The sequence below is a fragment of the Orcinus orca genome, chromosome 16 (genome assembly GCF_937001465.1).
Source record: "Orcinus orca chromosome 16, mOrcOrc1.1, whole genome shotgun sequence".
In the NCBI taxonomy this organism is placed as follows: Eukaryota; Metazoa; Chordata; class Mammalia; order Artiodactyla; family Delphinidae; genus Orcinus; species Orcinus orca.
The window spans coordinates 61,731,704-61,756,017 of record NC_064574.1 but is presented as its reverse complement, the minus strand read 5'-3'; the positions used below and the strand labels follow the sequence as shown (position 1 = coordinate 61,756,017).

At 46.0% G+C, this 24,314-nt stretch overlaps 2 protein-coding genes and 1 pseudogene across 6 annotated transcripts in view; 1 reads left to right on the top strand and 2 right to left on the bottom strand.

Annotated features, from left to right (window-relative positions):
• BFAR (bifunctional apoptosis regulator) overlaps positions 1-19,084 on the bottom strand; it is a 28,922-nt gene extending 9,838 nt beyond the window's left edge. The window contains exons 1-5 of the mRNA XM_004270161.4: positions 18,951-19,084; positions 6,007-6,341; positions 4,431-4,635; positions 3,558-3,727; positions 1,380-1,524 (exon numbers count right to left, since the gene is read on the bottom strand). Of these exons, the coding sequence (XP_004270209.2) occupies positions 1,380-1,524; positions 3,558-3,727; positions 4,431-4,635; positions 6,007-6,269 (783 nt within the window). The 5' untranslated portion in view covers positions 6,270-6,341; positions 18,951-19,084. The remainder of the gene's footprint in view (positions 1-1,379; positions 1,525-3,557; positions 3,728-4,430; positions 4,636-6,006; positions 6,342-18,950) is intronic.
• LOC125961494 (tricarboxylate transport protein, mitochondrial-like) lies at positions 6,700-19,061 on the bottom strand (annotated as a pseudogene).
• Positions 19,085-22,811: 3,727 nt separating the features above from the next.
• The window catches only part of PARN (poly(A)-specific ribonuclease), a 167,423-nt gene continuing 165,920 nt past the window's right edge, over positions 22,812-24,314 (top strand). For 3 of the 5 annotated variants that reach the window (XM_033428761.2, XM_033428762.2, XM_033428763.2), the window contains exons 1-2: positions 22,812-22,968; positions 23,372-23,449. In XM_033428761.2, the coding sequence (XP_033284652.1) occupies positions 22,950-22,968; positions 23,372-23,449 (97 nt within the window). In that variant the 5' untranslated portion in view covers positions 22,812-22,949. The remainder of the gene's footprint in view (positions 22,969-23,371; positions 23,450-24,314) is intronic. The other 2 variants (XM_004270162.3, XM_033428759.2) reach the window with 1 other exon arrangement.

Here is a 24,314-nt window from a genome sequence, read left to right as displayed (position 1 = left end):
GTCTCAATCCCTAGATGAAAACATTGTTAACAGTCTGTGTATCCTTCCAGAGGTTTTCTATGACACATACAATTGTGTAGCTTTTCTAACGTGTTTTTCTTTATTTTCAGTTAACAACTTGGGTATCATTTCTTGTTAGCACACCCAGGGTCACCTCGTTCCTTTGTAATGGCTACATGTATGGGTGAGCTGTATTTATTTAACATGTTCCTAACAATGGGTGCTGAGGTTGTTTCCCACGTGCTATTACCAGTGACACTGTGGTCAACATCTTGTTTAATAATTTCTGTGACTCAAACATTCAATTCTCACTGTGACTCTCTGAGGTCATTGGCTGAGGAGGAAACGGGACCAGGAGGCCCAGGGACTTGCTGGCGTTCCCACAGTCAGTGTGCCCTGGAGGAGCCTGGCGAGGAGCCCGGGAGTCAGGCTGCCGAGCCCTCTCTTGATCTCAGTGCTATGCTGCCTGTGCTCTAAATGCAAAGAAGTGAAATTGTAGACCAAAGAGTAGGGGCGGTTTAAACTTTAATAGTTATTGACAAACTGCTCTCCAAAGAGACTGCGCCAATTTAGGATCCGCACACATGAGTGCCTCTTTCCTCACGTTATGAAAGTTCTTATCCTTGATAATGTCACAGGTGAGAATGACGCCAGCGGGTTGTCTCATTTGTACCATAATTATCAGTGAGCATTTTTCCCCCATAAACTTATTGGTTATTTGTATTTATTTTTCTCCATGATGTCTTTTTTAGGGTATAGGTATCTGTACTCCAGACACTCTATGACTAATAAAAAATAGAGTATTCGTTTTACACTACAGTATTCGCTAAATTCTCTCTGTGAAGGAGAACCAGGTACAGTCACACTGAAGAACAATTTATCAGCATCTGGTAAAGCTGAAGATGTGCGTTACTTGTGACCCAGTAATTCTATTCCTCAGTGTATAGCGCAAAGAAAGTCTTACATATGAGCACACGAACTTTCCAAGAATGTCCACAGCAGCCCTGTTTCTCATAGCAAAAATGGAAATAATCTCAGTGGCCATCAATGGGAGAATGTATAAATGGTCATGCACTTGTGCAGTGGAATATGGCACAAGAGAAAAAGAGAGCCACAGACAAAAGCTACTTGCAGAAGGATAATAAGTTCAGTTCATGCCTTTTATGTTAAGGTTAAAAACCTAGAACATTGTTCCTAGAGCTGTGGATATATACCCATAACACAGGTAGAAAAACAGGCTCAGGAAGGATACACAGGCATAGGGAAAGTGGGGATGCAGGGGGCTTCGGTTTTGTCTGATGTATTCATGAGCAATGGGCAGGCAGATAACTGATATCTGGTGCTCAATACTTATTTTCCATTGAAAAAATAGAGTTCACCTTGTATTCCCAGAGGTTTTGCGGGGGCTTCACACCCAATGCTTTGACTCGCTCCAGTTCCATGAGGATGGCTCTTCGGTGGCTGCTGTTTTCTATGGTATATGGTGCCCTGGAAAATTCTTCCTCTGTCAAAGTTAAAAGCAACCTAGGGTGTGGGCAAGGAGATAGGAGGAGATGTCTTTTGAGATTACATCCTGGAAGCAAACTTTCCACAGTCAGAGTTCCACCTTATCAACACAGATAAACACTTTAGGCTTGAGGTAAGACACCTAACATATGAAATAAGATTAATAATAGCAAACAACTGAAAGCTTACTATTTGCCAGTCCCTCTATTTTTTAAAGTGTGTGTATACAGAAAAAAAAAATTGGGAAGAAATCCAATAAAACATTATGACATTAAGAGTAGTTGTTTGGGGACTTGCCTGGTGGTGCAGTGGTTAAGAATCCACCTGCCAGTGCAGGGGACACGGGTGGGATCCCTGGTCCGGGAAGATCCCACATGCTGCGGAGCAACTAAGCCCGTGCTCCACAACTACTGAAGCTCGCGCACCTAGAGCCCATGCTCTGCAATAAGAGAAGCTACAGCAGTGAGAAGCCCGCGCACCACAATGAAGAGTAGCCCCTGCTCGCCGCAACTAGAGAAAGCCTGCACGCAGCAACGAAGACCCAATGCAGCCAAAAAAAGAGTAGTTGTTTGGGGATAGTGATTAAATAAAGATAAGTGTAGATCCCTTATCTGTTCCCTTTCATCAGAAGACGTGAATTCACCTCCACAGTGATTCCTTGTTAAAAGTGCCCCGTAAAGGTTTATTCCCTTTCACTCAACAATTCCAGTTTTGGAATCTCTCCTCTGGAAGGAAGACAGTTACAGAAAGACATATTGTATTAAGTGGGTAGAGAAGTTTCTTTAACTACAATTCAGGGCGAGGGTGGGGAGGTGGTACAACTTCTTACAAAAAACAGACAAAGTGGGAGTATTTTGCTTCCTCAATAGAGAGTCAAGTGTTAAAAGCTCAGTTCAGGGGGAAAAAATGGACCAGGGTGGGAGGTGGGGCAGTCTAGCAGTGAGTGGACTACACGTCTGACTCAAATGGGTTAGAGAGCGGCTGCCTGGTGGTCTAAGTAACACCCCTACGTGTTCCCCCTTCAAGGAAGGGAGGGACCCCAGTAAAGATGGACAGGGCTCCGGAAGGGGCAGGGGGATTTGCTGATGGGCAGAAGCAGGCTGACGCATAGCTCAGTGATGAGTGAGCTCCTCAAACTAATAGGTTCCTCAGAGCATTTGCACAATGTAGTCTGGTACCGTCTGGAGCAGAAAAAAGGGAAACACCACATATGTGTGCTGGTAGAGATTGATTAATAGACTCTAGCCTATACACATACATATAAACACAGGTTTGCTTAGTACAATCGTATTTCCAGTTTAAATAAATAAATAACATGTTATTTAACACATCTATATGTATGCCTGTATAAACATTGAAAAAAATCTGGACAGGTGTCCAGCAAGATGATAATAGTGGTTTTCTCTGAAGAGCAGGATTATGAAGGTATTTCATTTCTAATGTCCTACAATTCTACTTTATTATTTTAAAATAAATAAATATATGTTACTTTTATAATCAGGAAGCAACAAACAATTAAAATGTCAGTCGATGACATAAAATGGTTCAGCTGCTTTAGAAAACAGTTCAATGGCTCCCCAAAAGGTAAACACAGAGTTACCTTATGACCCAGCATTTCCACTCCAAGACAGTACTGAGTATTGAAAATACACGTCCACACAAAAACCTTTATATACAAATGGTCGCAGCAGCACTGTTCCTAACAGCCCCAAAATGGAATCAATCCAAATGTCCATCAACTGAAGAATGGATGAATGAAGAATGGAAATACTCTGAACAGGCAAATCCAGGAGACAGAAAGTAGAATGGTGGTTCCCGGGGGCTGCGGGAGGGGAAAATGAGGATTGACTGCCTTTAGCAGGAGCTCTCTTTTTGGGGATGATGGAAATGTTCTAAAACCAGACTGTGGCGATGGCTGCACATATCTGTGAATATATTAAAAGCCACTGATTATACTCTTTAAATGGGTGACTTTGGGGGTTACGTGGATGGTGTCTCAATAAAACTGTTTAAAAAATGTCAGTGACGTATCAGAAGATTTTGCTCCTCACCTTCCATTTACTCTTTCAGATAAAAACCTGTCTCTGTAGAGAGAGGCCCAAGGGCCCAGCTGCTCCAGCCAGAGGACAACTTCTTCTGCTGTCCATGTGGCCACAGTCTTGTGCACCAGGAGGTCGTGCTCAGATTCCCTGCTGCTCCAGTGATACACCAGCAGGACCACCTGGGGAAAAGTGACATGGCCCTTATTCCACAGCAGGATCAGAGACGCCAGTTTCTAAATATGTGAGCGTGGGGCCGGGAAGGAAAAAGCTGAGCTGGAAGGGGATGATGCCAAGTCCATAGATATGGAAGCCGGCAACACCACTGCCACTGAGATCTGGGGAGCGTGACCCTTGGTGGGCTCATCTCTGCTGAGTCTCAGGTCGTCAGGGAACAGAGACAGGAATAGGACTCACTGCAGGGCACCAGGGAGCACTGCACCCTTTTCCCCATCAATTTGGCCAGTGTAACTGACTCGTGTGCCTTTTCTATTGGAAAATTTGTAATAGTTAGATTTTTGTAGCATGGATAGATCTTAAAAAGAAAATAGTCTCTACACTGGAAGTTAGTGAAGGGCTGTGCTCAAGACATGGCCTTGAGTTCCAGCTTTAACACCTTTCTGCACCGGTTTGCTCCTCTCTACAGCAGGAATAATAACAGTGCCTATTGCATAGGTTGTGAAGAGGATGAAATGGGACAAAGCTAACATTTACTGGGCTCTGAATATTACGTTGCATATACTTGCATAGGCAACATACCCAGGTTTCAATGTACATAGTGAATTACCACATTCGGTCACATCATTAATCATTTAGGGGTATTTCAACAGAACTGACTTCACGGGAAACTGTGGGAGGGAGGGGGACAGAGAGACATAAACTTACTGCCACACCAGTTAAAGCTGTGAGCACTCCGGAAAAGAATCCCCCTCCCCTCTGCTGATTCACTCGGCCAGTGTTGGGAGCTGAAAGAATCTTATCATTCCCATACTTCTGAAAGGCTGCGAGACTCTGGACTACATCATTATTCTGCTGAATGTCTGCAGATCGCATTCTAATTGCATCAGGAAATAATTTTTCAATGGCATCCCTATGGAGAACAGAAAAAAAAAAATCACAAGACAGTTTTTTGACTAAGTACACTTATAATGTTTAGAGGCCAAAATAAAACTACTATCAACATTTAATAATATATAAGGATTCTAGAAGAATGGACAAGAAGATTGGTTATGGCCCTGTTGGTAGCAGCAACAAATCAGAAACACCTATATGTCCACTGTTAGGGCAACAGCTAAATAAAACATAGCATATTCAAACATACAGTGGAAATACATTCATACAGTGGAAACATACATAGTTTTAAAAATGAATTTTCTGGATATCACTGTGTATCAAAATGAATAAATTTATCCACATTGTTGAATGAAATAGTAAACTGCAGAAACACAGTACACCACTGATGTGAGGAAATATTTGCATTTCCTATTGGCACATAAATGTATAAAAGTATTTTTAAAAATCTGAAAGATGACAACTAAGTCATAACTGAAATTATTCTGAGAAAAAGGAAGGAAGAATTGTAAGATGGGGGAGGAGGGGTTGAAGGGGTCTTTATCAGCAATGTTCTGATTTTTTTAAAAGAATGTAAATGACTATATATGTACTGCTTATGTTATTAAAAATTAACTCAGAAAAAAGGTGCAGTTCAGTAGTGAGAGTGAGACCAACCCTCAGGTCTTACTGTAGGCTCTTCATTTTCGATTATACACAATCAGAGAACCCTTCTTCAATTTAAGGTTAACCCGCAGGTAAACCAAGGCTGAAAGGTCAGAGCAAAGTGGTGTAAATACATCTCCTGTGAAAAAGAGAATGCTGGGTTAATGTTTTCAGTGGAACTTCCTGGTACTCTGTTGATAACGAGAAGGCAAGAGAAAAGGATTTTAGCCTCAAAGACCTCACAGGGACATGATGAACATTATGAATGGAAGCAGAAATAAACCTGCTATCTGAAGGTCTTAACAACCGTTGTGTGATGCCATGCATGAGAAACTCTATTAATGTGATAAATGCAACAGAGTTTAGTCAAACATTATGAAAACCAGCATCAAACCAGTTTTCGAGAATCATACAGTTAGACCATCTTCTCTATGAGATCTAGGGTGTTCTCAGTGAATACACATCAATAAGAAGTATTATGTGCAAAGGGTTACAGACAATGGTCTGATAACCAGCGTTTCTTTCTTTCCCCCATTTATAATAAACAAACAAATCACGGTCACCTGTGAGGAAGGGAGTCGGGACTTCCAGGTCCCTGAGCTCCCTGACTCACATGCCAGCAGATCCAGAATGACCCCTGAGGCAGTGGGCTCCACCGCTCTGGCCTTTCCAGATGTGTCTGCTCCCAGTAAGAGAAACCACACTGTACAGGCCCAATAAGCTACCCACGTGGGCCGAGCATTACCTGAGGAGAATATTGACTTTGGGGAAACCTTCCCATTTTTCTCTGCATTCTGGACACTCTGTTTTCTTCGAAGAGGCCCACCACAGAGCTAGGCAGTGCCGGCAGAAGCTGTGCCCACAGTTCAAGGTGGTTGGGTTAACCAGGATGTCGTAACAGCAGTGGCAGGAAAATTCCCTAACAGAAATCCGAGGGCTGCTGCTCTGGAGAGGGTCCTCTTCCTCAAGGCTCATCATGTTCAGATCATTCTGTGGAGACTCTTCCATCTCAGCAAATTCTGGGGTCCACAGACATAGAAAATTCCAGACTCAGAAAACTGCTGCAAAGCATCGTGAAGTCTAGAAAAAAAGAGACAACAACAGAAATAGGAAAGATAATATAGTAGGTGTTTGAGATTACAGTCATTCTATTGATATTAAAGCTCTGATTTTTAAATGTGACAAATTTGGTTTCTAAAAATTTACATTCCATAAACCACATAAACATCACTAAATTTTTCTGACCTATTGTCATAGTTTCAAAAATTAGGTAAAGGGCTTCCATGGTGGCGCAGTGGTTGAGAGTCCGCCTGCCGATGCAGGGGATGCAGGTTCGTGCCCCGGACCGGGAAGATCCCACGTGCCGCGCAGCGGCTGGGCCCGTGAGCCATGGCTGCTGAGCCTGCGCGTCCGGAGCCTGTGCTCCACAACGGGAGAGGCCACAACAGTGAGAGGCCCGTGTACCGCAAAAAAAAGAAGAAAAAAAATTAGGTAAAGCAAAATAGTATAGTGGAAAGTTCAATGGACTTGGATGAGGGAGGCTGGAGAATTCTAGATCCTTCCATTCTGCTAACTTCCTTTGAAGATGTAATTTCTTTGGCCTCAGTTTTCTCAATGAAATTTCTGAAGTCCTTTCAACGTACATACTTTTAAATAAGCCAGCTTCTTGGCCCATGAAAATGTCTGGAGTCGGCAACAACAGATGTACTTCATATAAATAACAGAGTTTATCCAAACAAATCTGCCTTCCCCTTAGGTAATTAACTCTTGACACCTGACTTCAGAGGCTTCCACAGGAACAGTACCTGGAAGACAGTGAGGCCTGGTTCTCTGAGGTGCCCTGTGCCAGGTCCACTTGCCTGGGGCTTAATATCCACCCCCACACACACACACCCCAAATCAACCGAAACATGCACATCCTGCCTTCTGGATCCCACCAGTCTGGTGCCACAGAAACACACTAATGTCACTAATATGCAAATGGCTAAGGACCATTCTCTTCTCATCCTTATCTGGGTCTTAAGGGAGTTTTTTATTGAGAAGCAGTATGATGGTGCCATGGAGTTAGAAGTTCAACTCTCCATCTCCGGGATGGTGCCTAAGTTACCTGGGCTCTCTGAGCCTTGTTTCCTCAGCTGTGGAATGGTGCTTACAGTACACAAACCTTCAAAGCTTCTTGTGAGAGTTAGAGATAGTGAACTAGGGTGGTGGATGGTGTAAACAGGGGCTAAAGAAATGATTATTCAGATTGTTACTGGAATTAGCATGGCGTAGGCACTGGTGGGGAAGAGTTTCTCAATCTCACTGTTGTTACAGGCAAGAAGGTAAATTGCTCTCGCACCCACACTGGTCACGCAGAGAAGGGCTCTTTGCAGGCAGTGGTTAAGAACACAGGTCCCTGGGCTAGGCTGCCTGCATTCTTACCCCAGCTCTGCCATTTACTAGCTTTGCGCTCTGGATTTCTTTGAGTCTCAGGTTTCTCATATATAAATAGGGATGTTAGTAATAGTATTTACCCCATTGGGAGGTTTTGAGAGTTAAGTAAGAGAATGCAAGTAAAGTGTCTGGCATACGGTAAGTAGACCATAAATGGTAGGAATTTCCCTGATTTTCAGGGAATTTTATCACCTTTTACAGGGCACAAATTTTATATAGAGCATGATAACACTATATTTTAAACAAGCAAATCTATAAACAAAGACTAGAAGAAAATACAATGAAGTATTAGTAGTTGGTTGGGTGGGGGAGGATCGTGATTTTCTTGGTTTTGGTTTTCTGTATTCACCAAGCTGTTCTTAATGAAAATGATGTTACGATAACTGCAAAAATATAGAGAAAATTATAAAAAGCAATCATTATTTGCTCATTATTTGTATGTTTAGGAACATTTAAACATTTTCTAACTGCTTTCCTTTGGGCAGCCTCTTCAAATTACTAAGGAAGTAGGAGATCTTATACGTATAGGTTTTTAGAAAAAGGAATCATCATTTTGATAAAGTAGTTCCTTTATTTGGCTACTATGGATTAAACAACTACCATGTGGACAGTATTATCCCAGGAAATAATAATTGGACCACTGCTAGCTACTGACCATCTCTGGGGAGCTGGGCACTGGCAGGCACTTTAAGTACATTCATGAGCACATCTTGATTCAGTGTTGGAAGAAGGATTATTATTTTTTTTTTTTTTAAGAAAGGGCCTCCTGCTCAGAGTCTCAGGAGACCAGAAGTTGGTCACCCCAAAGCAGGGCCCCTCAAGCAGACCATTTCACAGGGAAACCATTAGGGAGTAAGCTGGGCTGGGCCCAGGCTGCAGGGCAGGCAAGAGGCCGAGAGCACTGTCTCCAGGCCCAACCAGTTCTCCTCTGCCCCCTCAATGTTGCCTACCAGGTGACCCCCAAGGACACAGCCTCCAGCTGACCCTGCAGGATCTTGCCCCCAGGCCACAGGCAAGGCCTGGATGGAGGCCAGATGTTCCTTGGCCTGGTGCCAGGCCTCCCAGAGGGCTGACACTGTGGCCGCAGCTTGCTTGCCCACCAGCCTGCCTGGCCCCGACAGTGTCCTCGGGTGAGAAGTGGGCCTGCCCTCGGCAGAGGCGTGACCACCACTGCCCACCCACAGACGGGCTGACACAGGGACAGGAGGCTGCAACAAGATCCGGTTTATTCTGCTTTGGAAGGGTGGTCCTGAGAGTGGCAGGTGCCACCCTGTCCGGGGCAGAGGGAGGGCCCAAGGGCTGGTTAAGGCCAGTGGTGGGAGACACAGGGGGATTGGCAGCCCCTATAATGCAGTGAGGCCAGGTTGAGGCCTGGAGGCAGCTGTGGTAGGTCGGAGCGATGCCCCTGCGCCCAGGGTGGAAGGCACTGGGCTGGGACCAGGCCATGGGTACGGGGCCATGACCCAGGCCACATGGGCACCCCGGGAAGTGGGGCACAGGGTCACAGGACACGAAACATGAAACACAGGCACATGAGTAAGCACGTGGACAAGTGGGCACAGATTCACTGGCCAGAGGAACACCCGGTCTCAGCTGGACACATGGATACCATGGTGGTGTCATACAGACCACAGGGGACACATGGACTCGATGGCCACAGGGGACAGCCCTGAGCCATGAACTGCGAGGGACAGGGGAAGGGGGCCTTTTGGCATGACTGCACTGGAATCGCGAGAAGGGGGTGCTGGGGGCAGCCCATGTGCAGACCCTGGGGCTCAGTCCGTCTTCCACACTTTGTTAAGCAGCTTCACCACCTCGTCGTAGATGACAAACGATGGCCACGTCCAGGCACACCCGGCCCAGGCGGGGGACGGTGCCCTTGTAGAACGCCTTGGGGCCCTCGTTCCTCAGGATCTGCAGGCCGTGGCCCCACGTTGTGTGGTACTTATGCGCCTCCAGGCCCTGCATCCGGGTCTTGATCATGTCCAGAGGACACTGGCTGTGCCTGTGATGGCGCCAAACACACCAGTGATCAGAAGGGTTCATAGGGGCTTGTTGGGGTTGTCCCCTTGGTACCAGTTGTGCAAGGAGGTCACGACGAAGAAGAGAATGGCCTGGTTGGATCCCTGCTTCAGCACAGTGGCCACGATGCCCTGGCAGGTCCCTTTCAGCCCTTGTTCCCAAACGATCTCCCTGACCCCGTGGAAGAATCCTCTGTATTTGGGGCTGGGGGAGGTCTGGTCATGGATTAACTTCACCTTGATGGTCTCCATGGGGCACACGACCACCATGGCATCTGCCACACCGGCGCCCAGGCCGCACAGCAGCCCGCGTGTGCTGTCTAGCCGTCCCTGGGCGTCCCGCGTGTGGTTGCCGAGAAACTCGAACATCCCGAACCGGACGGCCGCCTTTGGGATGGCGCCGTAGAGCAGGGAGATGAGGCCGCGGTACAGGCCCCGTACGCCATGGTTGTGGACCGTCCGCCGCACGCAGTCCCCGATGCCCTCGTAGCACGGCGGGTGCAAGCACTCGTCCAGCTGCAGCTGCGTCTTCACGTGCTCGGTGGGGAAGGTGATGCAGATTTCCGTGTCGCCTGCCAGGATCGCCTTCCCCAGGTGTGTGAGGGTGGCCTTCCTGGGTGCGGGCGCCCCTGCCGCCAGAGTGTGGGGCGTGGCCATGGTGGGCGAGGTGGGGGGCCCGGCGGCGGCCTCTCTTCTAACAGGGGTTGGAAGAGATGGGCTTCAATTGGGCGCTGTTCTTGGTGTTTCCTGGGGAGCAGTGAGTGATATACCTGGAGATACAGGTCTGATACAGGGTCTTGCGTGACTGGTTAATGAGAGGTGGGCAGATGGGAGCACATAAAAGTTTCGGAGGCATTGAGATCAGCAAAGCTGTCCTTGAGGATGATAAATCCCATCAGGAAGGCGGGCTGAGCTGGGACAAGGTAGAAGTGAGGTGCTGTCACTCCTGAGACTAAGGTGGCAAACATGAAAATGCAAAGAAAGGGATCAATCTATCCAAGAGATGTTACAAAAATCCTTTATGGGCTTTGGTGATTAGAGAGCAGAATGATCAAAGATGTTGTCTAGGTTCTAGAACAGGGGAAGAAGAACAGTTCTGCTGATAGAAATGAGTCACTGTAAACAAACGGAGCCCAGCTTTAAGAGATGTAAGTTGAATTTCGGAAGAGTCGAGTTTGCAGTGATGACCAGATCTCCAGGTAGAACTGTCTAGTGAGCAGGTGGAGATCTGAAACTGGAGCTGGGAGTTAAGGGGGAGGCCAAGTGTATGGATCTCGGAGTCATTTGAAATGACAACATACATGGAAATTAATTTCTCACAAATTAACCTTTTAAAACTAGAATGCACTAATAATTCTTAGTTTACCAGATCTGAAAGTTTATTTCTCATGAGAGAAAACAAATCACACACAGACATCAGAAGGGTATTTTATAAGTCATGTTTTGGGACTTCCCTGGTAGTCCAGTGGTTAAGAATCGCCTTTCAATGCAGGGGACGCAGGTTCGATCCCTGGTTGGGGAACTAAGATCCCACATGCCGTGGAGCGACTAAGCCCGCGAGCCGCCAACTACTGAGCCCGTGCACTCTAGGGCCCGCGTGCCACAAGAGAAGCCTGCGTGCCGCAAGGAAAGACCCTGCATGCCACATAAATAAATAAATACTTTAAAAAAATGCAGAGGGAACAAAACATTAAGGATCTGTTTTTTTTAAAAAAAGTCATGTTTTGAAAAGCTGAGGTGGCCACTAACTCTGTTTTTTAATTGTCTTTGACAATCTAGAAACTGCATGGACTTTGATTACTTCTTAGGAATCTTGCTCGTTTCATTTTACCCTAAATTCAAAAACTGGAAGTTAACAGAGAAAGAATGCACAGCTTAACTGAATTCAGCTGATCTCTTCTGCTACTTCTGTCTGTAAGTATTTGGGTTCTTTCCATTAAAGAAAGCAGTACTTTTAGAGGATGAAAGTGCCTCTTACCGTGATAAAAAACTAGCTCAGATACTAGAGTTCCAAGTTGTAGCCTTCTGACTTGGATAAACACACCCTCCTGCACTGGCAATGGTTAAAGGCTTCTTTGAGGAGAAGGCCCAATGTTCCTTTAAGAATGTTTATAACTGTTCTCTACAAACTTGGCACACACACCTGCAGGTTGGAGCTGGTTCGCTGGCTGAGTTCCTTCACAAGGAAGCACGTGTTAGAACACGCCCGCAGCCTACTGCTCTTTCCACCTCGTCGCAAAGCCTCAGAGAAGGCTTGGGGGACGTGGTTAGGACAGGGGCGAGAAGAATCATTCCATTCCCACTCCCAGTGCCCTGTTCACATGGAGACACTTTGGTTTGTGCTTAAACATCACATGAGGGCTTCCCTGGTGGCGCAGTAGTTAAGAATCTGCCTGACAATGCAGGGGACACAGGTTCAATCCCTGGTCCAGAAAGATCTCACATGGCCGCGGAGCAACTAAGCTCGTGCGCCACAATTACTGAGCCTGTACTCTAGAGCCCGCAAGCCACAACTACTGAGCCCGCGTGCCTAGAGCCCGTGCTCCGCAACAAGAGGAGCCACCGCAATGAGAAGCCCGTACACCGCAACGAAGAGTAGTCCCCGCTCGCTGCAACTAGAGGAAGCCCGCACACAGAAACAAAGACCCAATGCAGCCCAAATATAAATAAATAAATGTAAAAATAAAATAAAATGATGGCTGGAACACCACATAATTGAAGAGCACAGCGAGACCACTGGACTGAGTCACTCTGAAGAGCTGCAGTTTCTGAAAGTTGAAGTTGTGTCTTCAACTGATGTCTGGATTGGCACTTCAGGGTGTCAGGGCACACTCTGAAATCACTTGCCAAGCTTGTGTTTGTGCACACGAGTGTTTTCCTGAAGGAAATCTACAGTTTTTATCTGATCTCAAAGGGGACCAAGACCCAAATTAGGTTAAGAATCATTGTTTATCCAGTGGGATAAGGGCTTTCTTAAAGTACCCACTGCCCTGGCTTCCTAGAGTGCCTGTAATGAGCCCAGGTGAGACTTTTCACAGTGTGGCTGCATTACTGTCAAGAGCAGCCATCCTCCGCGACCTGTCAGTCTCAACAGTGGCAGCCACTGCTCGGGGGCGACATCTAGTCTTTTTCTTCACGTGGTGCTTCTCTTTCTCCCCCTCCCTCTTGCTCTTTCTTTCCTCCTCTTCCTTCTTCTCTTCTTTTCTATTGAATTCGGTGCCAGCATTTAAAAAAATCTCACTTCACATAAAAACCCAGATTCCTGGCTGCTTCTGAAAATCAGAAGATCTGGCAACACTGGGCTCTCCTTTTGTGTGACAAGAATCAGCTGAAGCTGAGTATCTGAGCAGCTGCCCCCTTCACACAGGGCCAGCTGGCTCCAGTTTGCTGCAGTCCTCACCCAGCTGGTTTCCTCATTTCCACTAGCTGCCTGACCCCTGTGGATATCTGTGTTTTCACACCTGCTCCATAAGGTAATGCCTTCAGGGTCTACCGATGAGTGTTTGACATTTCTAGGTTAACTGGCCTTAGGTTAGAAAGCTTCTGGAGTTCTATCAGCTTACTTATTGCTGAGAAAGTGATTGCTTATGAGGTTTCCCACACAATTTTCTACATTACCGCTTCTATTCTGCTTTAGCGTCAGAGGCTCAGTAGATTGTGTGTGTGAAAGGCTGTGGATGAACCTGAGGGCAGGGGCCAAGTCTAAAAATTCTAAGTCAGCTTTATTCTCACCGACCTAGCTCAAAATGAGTGAGAGTCCAGGGGTTTCCTATTTATCAAATATTTCAGTAGAGGCCTTTAAAACACTTATTTTAATTTTTTGGACCTATTACTTACTTCCTGGTTCTGAGAGACAGTGTAATGCATCTCAGTTTTAAAATCAGAAGACAGGTTCTGATTCCCAGCTTCACTACGAGCTGTGAGATCACAGGCAAGTTATTCATTCTCTCCAAGGCTCACATCGGCATATATAAGCAATGGGGTTACTGCTCCTGATCTCACAGGACTGTCCTGAGCATTAAGAGCACAGCACACAGGAAGTGCTCGATAAACGTGGTCCCTTCTTCCACAGCACGTGCCAGTGGGTGACATTTCCCAATCCATACAAGTAAGGAATCCCTAAGCGGGTGGTTCTCATGCCCATGCCCCATAACCAACAACTTCCTCTACCATGTAACATTTACTTATTTACTGAAATGACCATTTGCTTTTATTGCAAGAGACATGGACACTTTTATTTTTTTGGCTGCGCCACACAGCATGTGGGATCTTAGTTCCCCGACCAGTGATTGAACCTGTGCCCTCTGCAGTGGAAGCGTGGAGTCCTCACCACTGGACCGCCAGGGAATTCCCGACGATGTAACTTCTAAAACACCTGGAGAGATATTACTTCCAGAGGAGCACACCATCTCTAAAGTGGCAATGTCAAGAAATGGCATAAAATCTTAGAAAGCATTAACATGTGAAATATGACATGAATATGCACATATGAACAAACTATACAGATGACTTTTTCTAGAATGTTCACGGGTTAAGTCTGTTGGCACAACTGATAGGAAACAATTATCACAAGATATCTATCACCATGACCCTATGTATGTTCTCCCAAAGAAATACCTAACTGACATGGTATAGTTATCTGAAAATCCATGGAAAAAAAAAAAGGGCTGGGACATATATACTGTCCCAATAATTCTATGTAACTGAAGACCCTAGAATGAATTTGGCTATTTTGTCCCTGGAAGGAAAGTTGTTGGTCAAGTGCTTCTCTGTGGATTTATCCAGAGGGTTATTCTCCAGGAGGAGGCAGGGGCACTGCTGTAACCTATTTCATAGTTTAATCACTCAACTCACATTTAAGAAAATTAATATAATAATTTTTATTGAGTTTATCAAAGAAGATTGCATTAATTCTGAGTTTAAGAATTTTTATACCTTAGCTTCTGAAGACTTCACTATGTGATGACTGTTAACTCTTTAGAAAGTGTGATTATCAAGCTGTTTGGTTCAGTGTTATATAATTATGGTTCTACCTCTTCACTCAACAAAACACTGATTGTGACTATAATACATACCTAATGTTTTAGGAATAATCCTTTGAAGAGCTAATTTATTGGGATTCCGGCCTGAAAAATATGATCTCAATCACTTCTTACCAGGTTCACTGCAAGAATAAAAAGATTTGGGCTTCCCTGGTGGCGCAGTGGTTGAGAGTCCGCCTGCCGATGCAGGGGATACTGGTTCGTGCCCTGGTCCGGGAAGATCCCACATGCCGCGGAGCGGCTGGGCCCGTGAGCCATGGCCGCTGAGCCTGCGCGTCCGGAGCCCGTGCTCCGCAACGGGAGAGGCCACAACAGTGAGAGGCCCGCGTACCGCAAAAAAAAAAAAGAATAAAAAGATTTTGGCGGGCTTCCCTGGTGGCGCAGTGGTTGAGAGTCCGCCTGCAGATGCAGGGGACGCGGGTTTGTGCCCTGGTCCGGGAAGATCCCACATGCCGCGGAGCGGCTGGGCCCGTGAGCCATGGCCGCTGGGCCTGCGCGTCCGGAGCCTGTGCTCTGCAGCGGGAGAGGCCGCAACAGTGAGAGGCCCACTTACTGCAAAAAAAAAAAAAAAAAAAAGATTTTGGCTTTAGATGGGTCTCTAGTTAGGTTATTTCTTCTCATTACGTATTACCCGACAACAGAGAATAATTACAATTGCTGATATTTACTGAGCCCTTATATAATGTGAGAGGCACAACAATCTTATGGGATAATTATCACTATCATCTCCATTTTACTGATGAGAAAATGGAGACCTAATTAGTATAGGGCAGAGCCAGGTTTTGTTTGTTTTTTTAAACAACAACAACACAATTTTTTCTTTTTTTTGGCCATGCTGCGCAGCATGCGGGATCCCCAACCAGGGATCGGACCCATGACCCCTGCAATGGAAGCGTGGGGTCTTAAGCCCTGGACCACCAGGAAATTCAGAGCCACGTTTTAAATGACGGTCTGACATTAAGCCTGTCCTCGTAACACTACGTTGGTCTACGTCACATCATAGAGGGGCCGCTGCGAAGCTGAGAAATCCAAACTAGAATCTGACACCACTGCATTTTGGAACATGTGAACTCCAGCTTGTGGCTCTTAGGGTGAGCATGCTGTTCCTCATATGAGACAAATAAGCAGAAATATTCATAAGAGAAATAGGGGTGAGGGTGCTTGGGTGAATCCCAATTTCTGGCACCCTCCCCAGTCCACCCCGGGACACCACTATAAACACTAGCAGAACGCTACAGACATTATCAAATGTCCAAAGAGGGACCACCCATTTCTAGTGATTATGAGATAAAAAGAAATATGTCCAAATCTAAGCAAGGCAAAGGTCAGAAACAGCAAATAAAACAGAACATGGTATGTACTTCTTGGAAGTGGCGGAAACTGGCTTTCATTAACATAAGAGAAGCATTTCAGGCTCTTCCTGCATAAAACTTTGTGTTTTTCCAACTCCAAATAGACAGATTTTCTTTCTAGACAGGGTCAGAAATCACTAGGGCAAAGGCAGCTAGCTAGCTCACTGGACACTGAGCTGCCTGCAATTTGAGACCCTGTGATTTACTGCCTGTGAGTGGTGGTGGGCAAGATAAGTGCACACAGGGAAGCGTGTCCTGGTCTCTCCTCTTTCGTGTCTGCTCTGTGGCATATATTCAACGACCTATCTTGTATGAAACACTGGAGATGCCTAATGACTCAGAAAGTGATCAAAAACTACTGGTAGTTACCAGTAACCCATACCTTAGCTATCTGTTTTTAAACTATTCCGTTACGATTCACACATTCTAAACTAACGAATCCTTTTCAGGACTTGCACACTGATGGTTGAGTGCCTCTCTGACCAAATTCTGAGCTCCTGAAGGTCAGGAACCAAGCCAGAGAATTCTATCATTGTACCTGAGAGCTACTGGCACAAAGCTGAGTTCTAGATATTTGTAGCTGAAAATCAAATCCACAAATCTTTGACTTCTTTCACAGAAGTTTCTTAGAACTTCCGTCAGAATCACCTGGGAAGTTTGGTGAACTCAAAGATATTTGGCAGAGAGGCCCAATAATGTTCATTTTAAACAAGCCCCTTAGAATATTCTTATGTCCATGGATGTTTGGGAACTAGAGAGCTGTTACATACCAATAAACACTTAGATGCCTAAGTATATGTGTCACACAAGGTACAGGTGAGATATTAACAAAATCAAGTTTAAATAACACTTCCAATCTCATTTCCTCTTCTCTCTAGTCCCTCCTCTCGCCACTGTCTGAATCATCCTCCTGGAGCAAAATTCTGATCAAGTCCTTCCTTTGCTCAAAACCTTCCCAACTGTGAGACTATAAAACCCATGGTCATAAGCTTGTCATTTAAGAATCTTTATGGCCCCCCTGCAATCAACATAACTTTTAAACTAAGAGCACAAACTCTGGGGCCAGAATGCCTGAATTCAAATCCTAAAGCCTGCAATTATTAGTTGCGTGACCTCAGGCAAGTCACTTAACCTCTCTGTGCCTCAGATTCTTCATCTGTAAAATGGGGATATGAATAGGACCTGCCTGATAGGGTTGTTGGCAGGATTAAATGAATTAATGCATGCACAGCACTAAGAATAGTGCCTGGCACATAGTAAGTGCAAAATAAGTGTTAGATATTACTATTATCCTGATTACCTCCTACTCTTCACCTACTCACACATTATACTCTAGTCCCACCTATTAATTCCTGCTCCTTGGGCATTTTTTCATATCACCCTGTTCCCTCCATCTGTAACACAGCGCCACACCATCTCTGGGTCAAAAGTGTCCAACTGACAAGACCCAATTCAACTGTCACTGGAAAATCTTTAATAACAAACTCCCCTCATAACCCAAATTAATCCTTCCTGCCTCTGTGCACTAGTGTAACTTTTATTTGTGCATGTTTTCTTATCTCCTAGACTATGATTTCCCTGGAGAGGCTGAAACAGTATGGTCTTAAAGGTTAGACAGACCTGGGTTCCAAACCAGATCACATTTATCTGCTCTGAGCCTCCTATTTCCCATTTATAAGTTCAGGATAATAACACCTCCTTTGAAGGAGGCTTAAATGACAAATTCTATCTATAGATATTCAAAAAGTCTGCTGTATGAGTGATTGGTATTATTAATAGAATTATTAATAGTGGTATTTATTTAGTGCCAGCTATGTAGATAGTACCAGTGCCAAATACTGGAGCTTAAAAAAAAAAAAGACAGAACTGCCCTGGAGAAGCACAATTTTTCCATCAAGTTTATGGAGATATGGGTTTGTATATCCCTAGGCTGGCTTGTTTACAAAATAGCTGTGACAAAAACAAACAAAACAACCCAACCCACACGTGCACTCTGCGTCAGCTCTGGGGTGCGTCCAGGGAAGACAGCAAAACTCCTTTCTATTGACGTTTCAGAGAGTGACATCAAGACCACCTACAAAGGACCGACCAACGGGCTTCGGTGGGGAGGACCCAACGGGGACTGTTCAGACCATGACAGCACCTGGCTCTTCCTCCTCCCCACCAAAGTTGGGGGGCCGCCTTCTGCCCGCCAAAGATCCCCAGCTTGACATGTCCTCTCTTTTGCCTTTTTTTTTTTTAAAGAAAACTCCCTTTTGCATAAGTCCAGATTTCTGAGCCGTGAGCTCAGAATCACAAGAGCTGGGACTGCGACTCCGGGATTTCACTTTGCCCTTTCTGTGCGTCCGTTACCCTCTTTTAAAACTAGAGCAATCGTTCAGCCTTGGGGCCGGAACGTGCCCGGCCAGTCAGACCTGAAGCCCAGTCTGGCGTCTATCAGAAGCCTGGTCAATTCTGTACGCGCTGTCGTAGGCTGCGACCCGCGCTCCCGGGGGCGGGCGCCCCGTCGTCTCCCTCGAAGGTGTGTGGAAGCGACGTCCCCTCCCTCTCGCCCTAGGTTGATTCTGGAACTACAGGCTCGGACTCTGACCCTGGAGGGGACACAGGTGAGGCCAACAGACCGGCCGTTCCGAGGTGGGCTCTCGGGAAGGGATGGAGAAGCTGGCCAAGCGGGAGTCCACTCCCCGAGGCCAGGACCGCGGCTGCTCAGGCCCGGGGCCTGGGAGGAGAAAGCCCGTGCACCCCTCGGAGTCCGTCCTACACATCCGCGGTCCACACCCCGCCCCCAAATCGAGCCCGGGCCGCCCCCTGGCCATCCTCCGCCAAACCGCTGCTTACCGCCGCGCTCATCCCGGGGCCGAACTGGCCATCGACGCCCGCCTGGAACCCAGCGTAAGCAAAGGAAGAGATAACGGCTGCACTTCCGGAAATAACCTAGGCCTGACTGCGGAGGAGAGTGCCCCCGGCCCGCGACCATAGAGGAGAGGCAGCGCTCGTTCCCTAACCCTCTCGACCCCGCGCCCTCCCCGCTGCCTAGAGAGGCCACACTTGGGCCGGGGAGGTCCGCGCAGGCGTACTACCGCCGGTCCCGCCCCTTACTCTTGGACGCACAGACCTTGAGCCAGGGCTTTACACCGAGGTGAGGCTGTTGTGTGTATTTGATCCTCCAGAGTGGCTGTTATTGTATCTGCAGGAAACAGCTTTGCCCGGAAATTAAAATTATATTACAAGACCGTACTGTACTCGCCACAATTTTTTTTTGCCTTTACATTTTATGCAGAAAATCAGAGAACCATGGCTAGATTTCCATTTGCAGTATTAAGAAGAATCGGAATTAACATGACTTTCTTATCACCACGTTTTTTTGTTTTTTGTTTTTTCCCCAGCGTCTTGGTTCGTTAAGAATTCATGAGGATTACCTGTTTTAAATCACTGGCCTGGAGATTGTTAAATCGATAATTTGGGATGATTTTTTTTCCCTAGCAATCAAATGGGCAAAGAGTAAAAAGATTGGTAATGTTCTGTGCTAGTGCCAGGAGTGTATGACTCATTTTCTGGAGGACAGTCTAGCAATAGGTATCAGCATATTTTTAAAAAATTGCCGTGAAAGATACGTAACAAAATTTACCATTTTAACCATTTTCAAGTGTGCAGTTCAGTGGCACTAACTGTATCCACATTGTGCAGTCATCACCACCATCCAGGACTTTATCATCTTCCCAAACTGAAAGTCCATACCCATTCAACAGTTACCAATAGTTCCTTCCCCAGCCTCTGGTAACCACCATTCTACTTTCTGTTCAAGAATTTGACTACTCGGGGCTTCCCTGGTGGCGCAGTGGTTGAGAGTCCGCCTGCCGATGCAGGGAACACAGGTTCGTGCCCCAGTCCGGGAAGATCCCACATGCCGTGGAGCGGCTGGGCCCGTGAGCCATGGCCGCTGAGCCTGCGCGTCCGGAGCCTGTGCTTCGCAACGGGAGAGGCCGCAACAGTGAGAGGCCCGTGTACTGCAGAAAAAAAAAAAAAAAAAAAAAAGAATTTGACTACTCTAGGTACCACATATAAGTGGAATCATACAGTGTTTGTCTTGTTGTGACTGGCTTATTTCACTTAGCAAATGTCCTCCAGGTTCATCTACTTTGTAGCATGTGTCAGAATTTCCCTCCATTTAAAGGCAGAATAAAATTCCATTGTAGGTATACGTGACATTTTGTTTATCCATTCATCTGATGATAGATGCTTGGGTTGTTTCCACTTTTTGGCTATTGTGAATTATGCTGCTATGAACATGGGTGTAGAAATACCTATTCAAACCTCTCCTTTCAATTATTTTGGGTGTATGCCCAGAAGTGGAATTGCTGCATTATATGATAATACTATTTTTAATTTTTTAAAGAAGGACCATACTGTTTTCCATAGTGACTGTACCATTTTACATTCCCACTAGCAGTGCACAAAGTTCCAATTTCTTACCTAATAGGTGTGAAATGATATCTCATTGTGGTTTGGATTTGCATTTGTGATGTTGAGTGTCTTTTCATGAGCTTGTTGGCCATTTATATCTTCTTTGGAGAAATGTTTAAGTCCTTTTTAAATTGGATTGTTTGTTTTTTTGAGTGGTAGGAGTTCTTTATATATTATGGATATTTACGCTTTATCAGATATATGATTTGCAAGTTTTTTTCCCCATTCTGTGGGTTGCCTCTTCACCTTCCTGATAGTGTCCTTTGATGCACAGAAGTTTTTAATTTTGTTGTAATTCATTCATCGCTTTTTCTTTTGTTGCCTATGCTTTTGGTGTCATAGCAAAAAATCATTGCCTAATCCAACATCATGAAGCTTTTTTGCCCTATGTTTTCTTCTAAAACCCTTATAGTTTTGGCTCTTACATTTAGATGTTTCATTTATTTTGAATTAATTTTTATACTGTGTTAGGTAAGGTTCTAACTTCATTCTTTTGCATGTGGATATTCAGTTTTCTTAACACCATTTGTTGAAAAGAGTATCCTTCCCTCACTGAATGGTCTTGGCATCCTTGTTGCAAATCATTTGACCATTTATTCAAGGGATTATTGGGGGGCTCTCTATTTCATTAGTCTCTATGTCTTTATGTCAGTACCACACTGTTTTGATTACTGTAGCTTTGCAGTAAGTTGATATTTATTGAACTTAAATTACTTAAAATTTAAATTTAAGTGGCCATATGTGACCAGTAATTTCCATCTAGGACTTTTAAAGCTGATACTAGAAGGCAGAAAGATATTTCAAGTTTGAAGTTTGACTACTTGTCGTATTGGTTTTCACATTTACTCTCCGCTGCTCACACTAGGAATAGAGGGCCTAATTAACTATATATAAATTTCCTTTCAATGAGTAGAGGAAAATGGACTTGTGGCACCTGGTGGGGAAAATATGGTCACATTCTTACTTGTTCTTTAGGGTTCTTAATATTTCCTTTTGGGAGAAAATGGTTATCTTCTTTTCAAAAAGCACAAGTGGTTCATACTCAGTATTTCTCTCAAACCTAAGGTGTGAATGCAGGGAAATGTGACAGCAGGTCAGAACGCTGATCATATCTTACATTTATTCTTACAGTGCTTTACAATTCACATACATTATCACCACTGATCCTCAACCCTATTTAGTGGATGAGAAAATCGAGGTTTAGGAAGATTGAATAATTCCAGACCTAATAAATGGCAGAGCTAGCCTTTGAAAGCAGATCTTCTAACCAACTTTCATAGTAGGCTTTTGTGAAAGACCAAGGTGAATTCATTCACTCAACCCACGTTTATCGAGCATTTCGACGTGTCAACAGTGTCGTAGGCTCTGGGAATCAACTGCAAACCACAAACCAGCGTAAAACTCCATCAGGCAAGACCTAATCTGTTTTGCCCACCGTAGTACTCCCAGTAGCTAGTGCAGTAGATAAAGGTCTCAGGTTTGCGTTCCCCGTCACCTCTATAAGTAACTCTCTTTTCCATTATTCTTATTGCAGCACCCTGCTCTTTCTCTTCACAGCGAACTTTGGGTTTCCAAGTGGCAAGTTCGATTCCTACCTGACTTTCCCCTCTTCCCTCAAGTTAAGCTCCAGTGGGAGCTTGTCTTTTTTATTCCTCACTGTATCCCCACTCCTTTCAGGGTGCCCGGCACATAACTGGAACTCAAGAAATATATATTCATCAACTGGATGGATGTCATGTCACGCAAACTTCTGAAGTAAATGGCCCGGGCTTCCCTGGTGGTGTAGTGGTTAAGAATCCGCCTGCCAATGCAGGGGACACGGGTTTGAGCCCTGATCTGGGAAGATCCCACACGCCGCGAAGCAACTACGCCTGGGCGTCACAACTACTGAGCCTGTGCTCTAGAGCACGCGTGCCACAACTACTAAGCCCATGTGCCACAACGACTGAAGCCCACATGCCTAGAGCCCGTGCTCCGCAACAAGAGAAGCCACCGCAATGAGAAGCTCGCGCACCGCAACAAAGAGTAGCCCCCGCTCCCGCAACTGGAAAAAGCCGGCATGCAGCAACGAAAACCTAATGCAGCCAAAAATAAATAAATAAAGTAAATTGTCCAAGTCTGGTCCTCACCAGTTAGACCACGCCTTGAAGGGCTTTGATAGCCACGCCCCTCCTGTGTCCCGGGAAAGGAACCCAGCCTTGGCCCCGCCCCTGCCATGACGCAGGCACACGTGACGGCGCGCCGGCGCGCGCTGTTTCCGGAAGTCACCCCCGCGGTCTCCGCCGCTGCTGCCTGCGCTGCTGGCGGTGGAACTTCGCGAGTGGAACGGCAGAGGCGGGCCGGACGGGGCCGCGGGCCTGGCCACTCTGCAAAATGGAGATAATCAGGAGCAGTGCGTGTCCGCCGTGCACCTCCCCGCGTACCCGCGGCCCCCTGCACCCGGCCTGCTAGGCCCGGAACACGGCCGGTCTGCTTGGCGGGGCCTGGGGCAGAGGCAGCCCCTCAGGGGTTTGCTCCCATTTTGCGCCTCTTGGGGGGCCTTATTCCTCTCTGGCCCATACACCCTTCGGGGCCTTGTCGTCTTTCTTACCCGGGCACCCCCAGGGCCTTATCCCTCTCAGGCTCGTGCCCCCGCGGGGCTTATTTTCCGCCCCTGTCTGTGCACCCCTCAGGGACCTGTCCTTCCGCCCTAGGAGACGTAGGAGTTCCCCGGGCCCTCCTTCCTTCCCAACCTAGTAGCCCGTGGGCAAGCAGCTAGGCCACCGGTTCTGAGCCTCTTCTCGGTTTCTCCACAGATTTTAAGAGTAATCTCCACAAAGTGTACCAAGCCATAGAGGAGGCGGACTTCTTCGCCATCGATGGGGAGTTTTCAGGTATCCCTCGCTTGCAAGCTTGAGGCTGGCACCTTGCAGTGCATAGCCAAAACTCCTGCACCCCTACCCCCTGCTCCTTTGCCCCGGACTTCTGCCTGCTGGCCGCGCCTCCCTGTTTGTAGCCTTGGGCAAGTTGCATGGGTCTCCACGTTTCCTCTTAAACGTTTCGAAAGCACGGAAGAGGTGAGGTGCGGTGGGTTTTGTGATTGGGTTTGTGGTTGTTAGACCTCTCAGGGTTGCAGATAGAGATTAAGGTTTTGGTGCTGCTTAAAAACTGTTGGATGTGTGTGAGACAGCTTGGGAGTTCGGGTCAGGCTTTTTTGTACGTGTGGTGAAATACACATAACATAAAATTGATCGTTTTAAAGTTCAGTGGCATTGAATACATTCACATTGTTGTGTATCCATCTCCAACCATCCATCTCCAGAACTTTTTCATCTTCAGAACTGAAACACTCTACCCATTGAACAATAATTCCCAACTCCTCTCTCCCCTCTGCCTCTGGCAACCACTGTTTCTGTCTCTGAATTTGACTAGTTTAGACATTTCCTATAAGTGGAATCATACAATATTTGTCCTTTGTGACCGACTTTAGGGTCGGACTTTTGCAGATAAATAAGGGTATTCCTTTACGCATTAGTGGAAGTGTTCATTGCCTGCCTTGGCATGGGTGTGCATGTGTGTCTAATACTTTACTAACAGTTATAACTGCAAGATTTTTTCTTTTTCTCCTTTTGGATCAAAGATATCCACTTTTGGTATAGATAACACTTTTGCTACAAGCTTAACGTGTTTGTAAGACTTCAGCTCTTTCTAAAGGACTCCGTGCTGGGGGTAATCTTTCGCTTTAATTAAGTGTGCAGT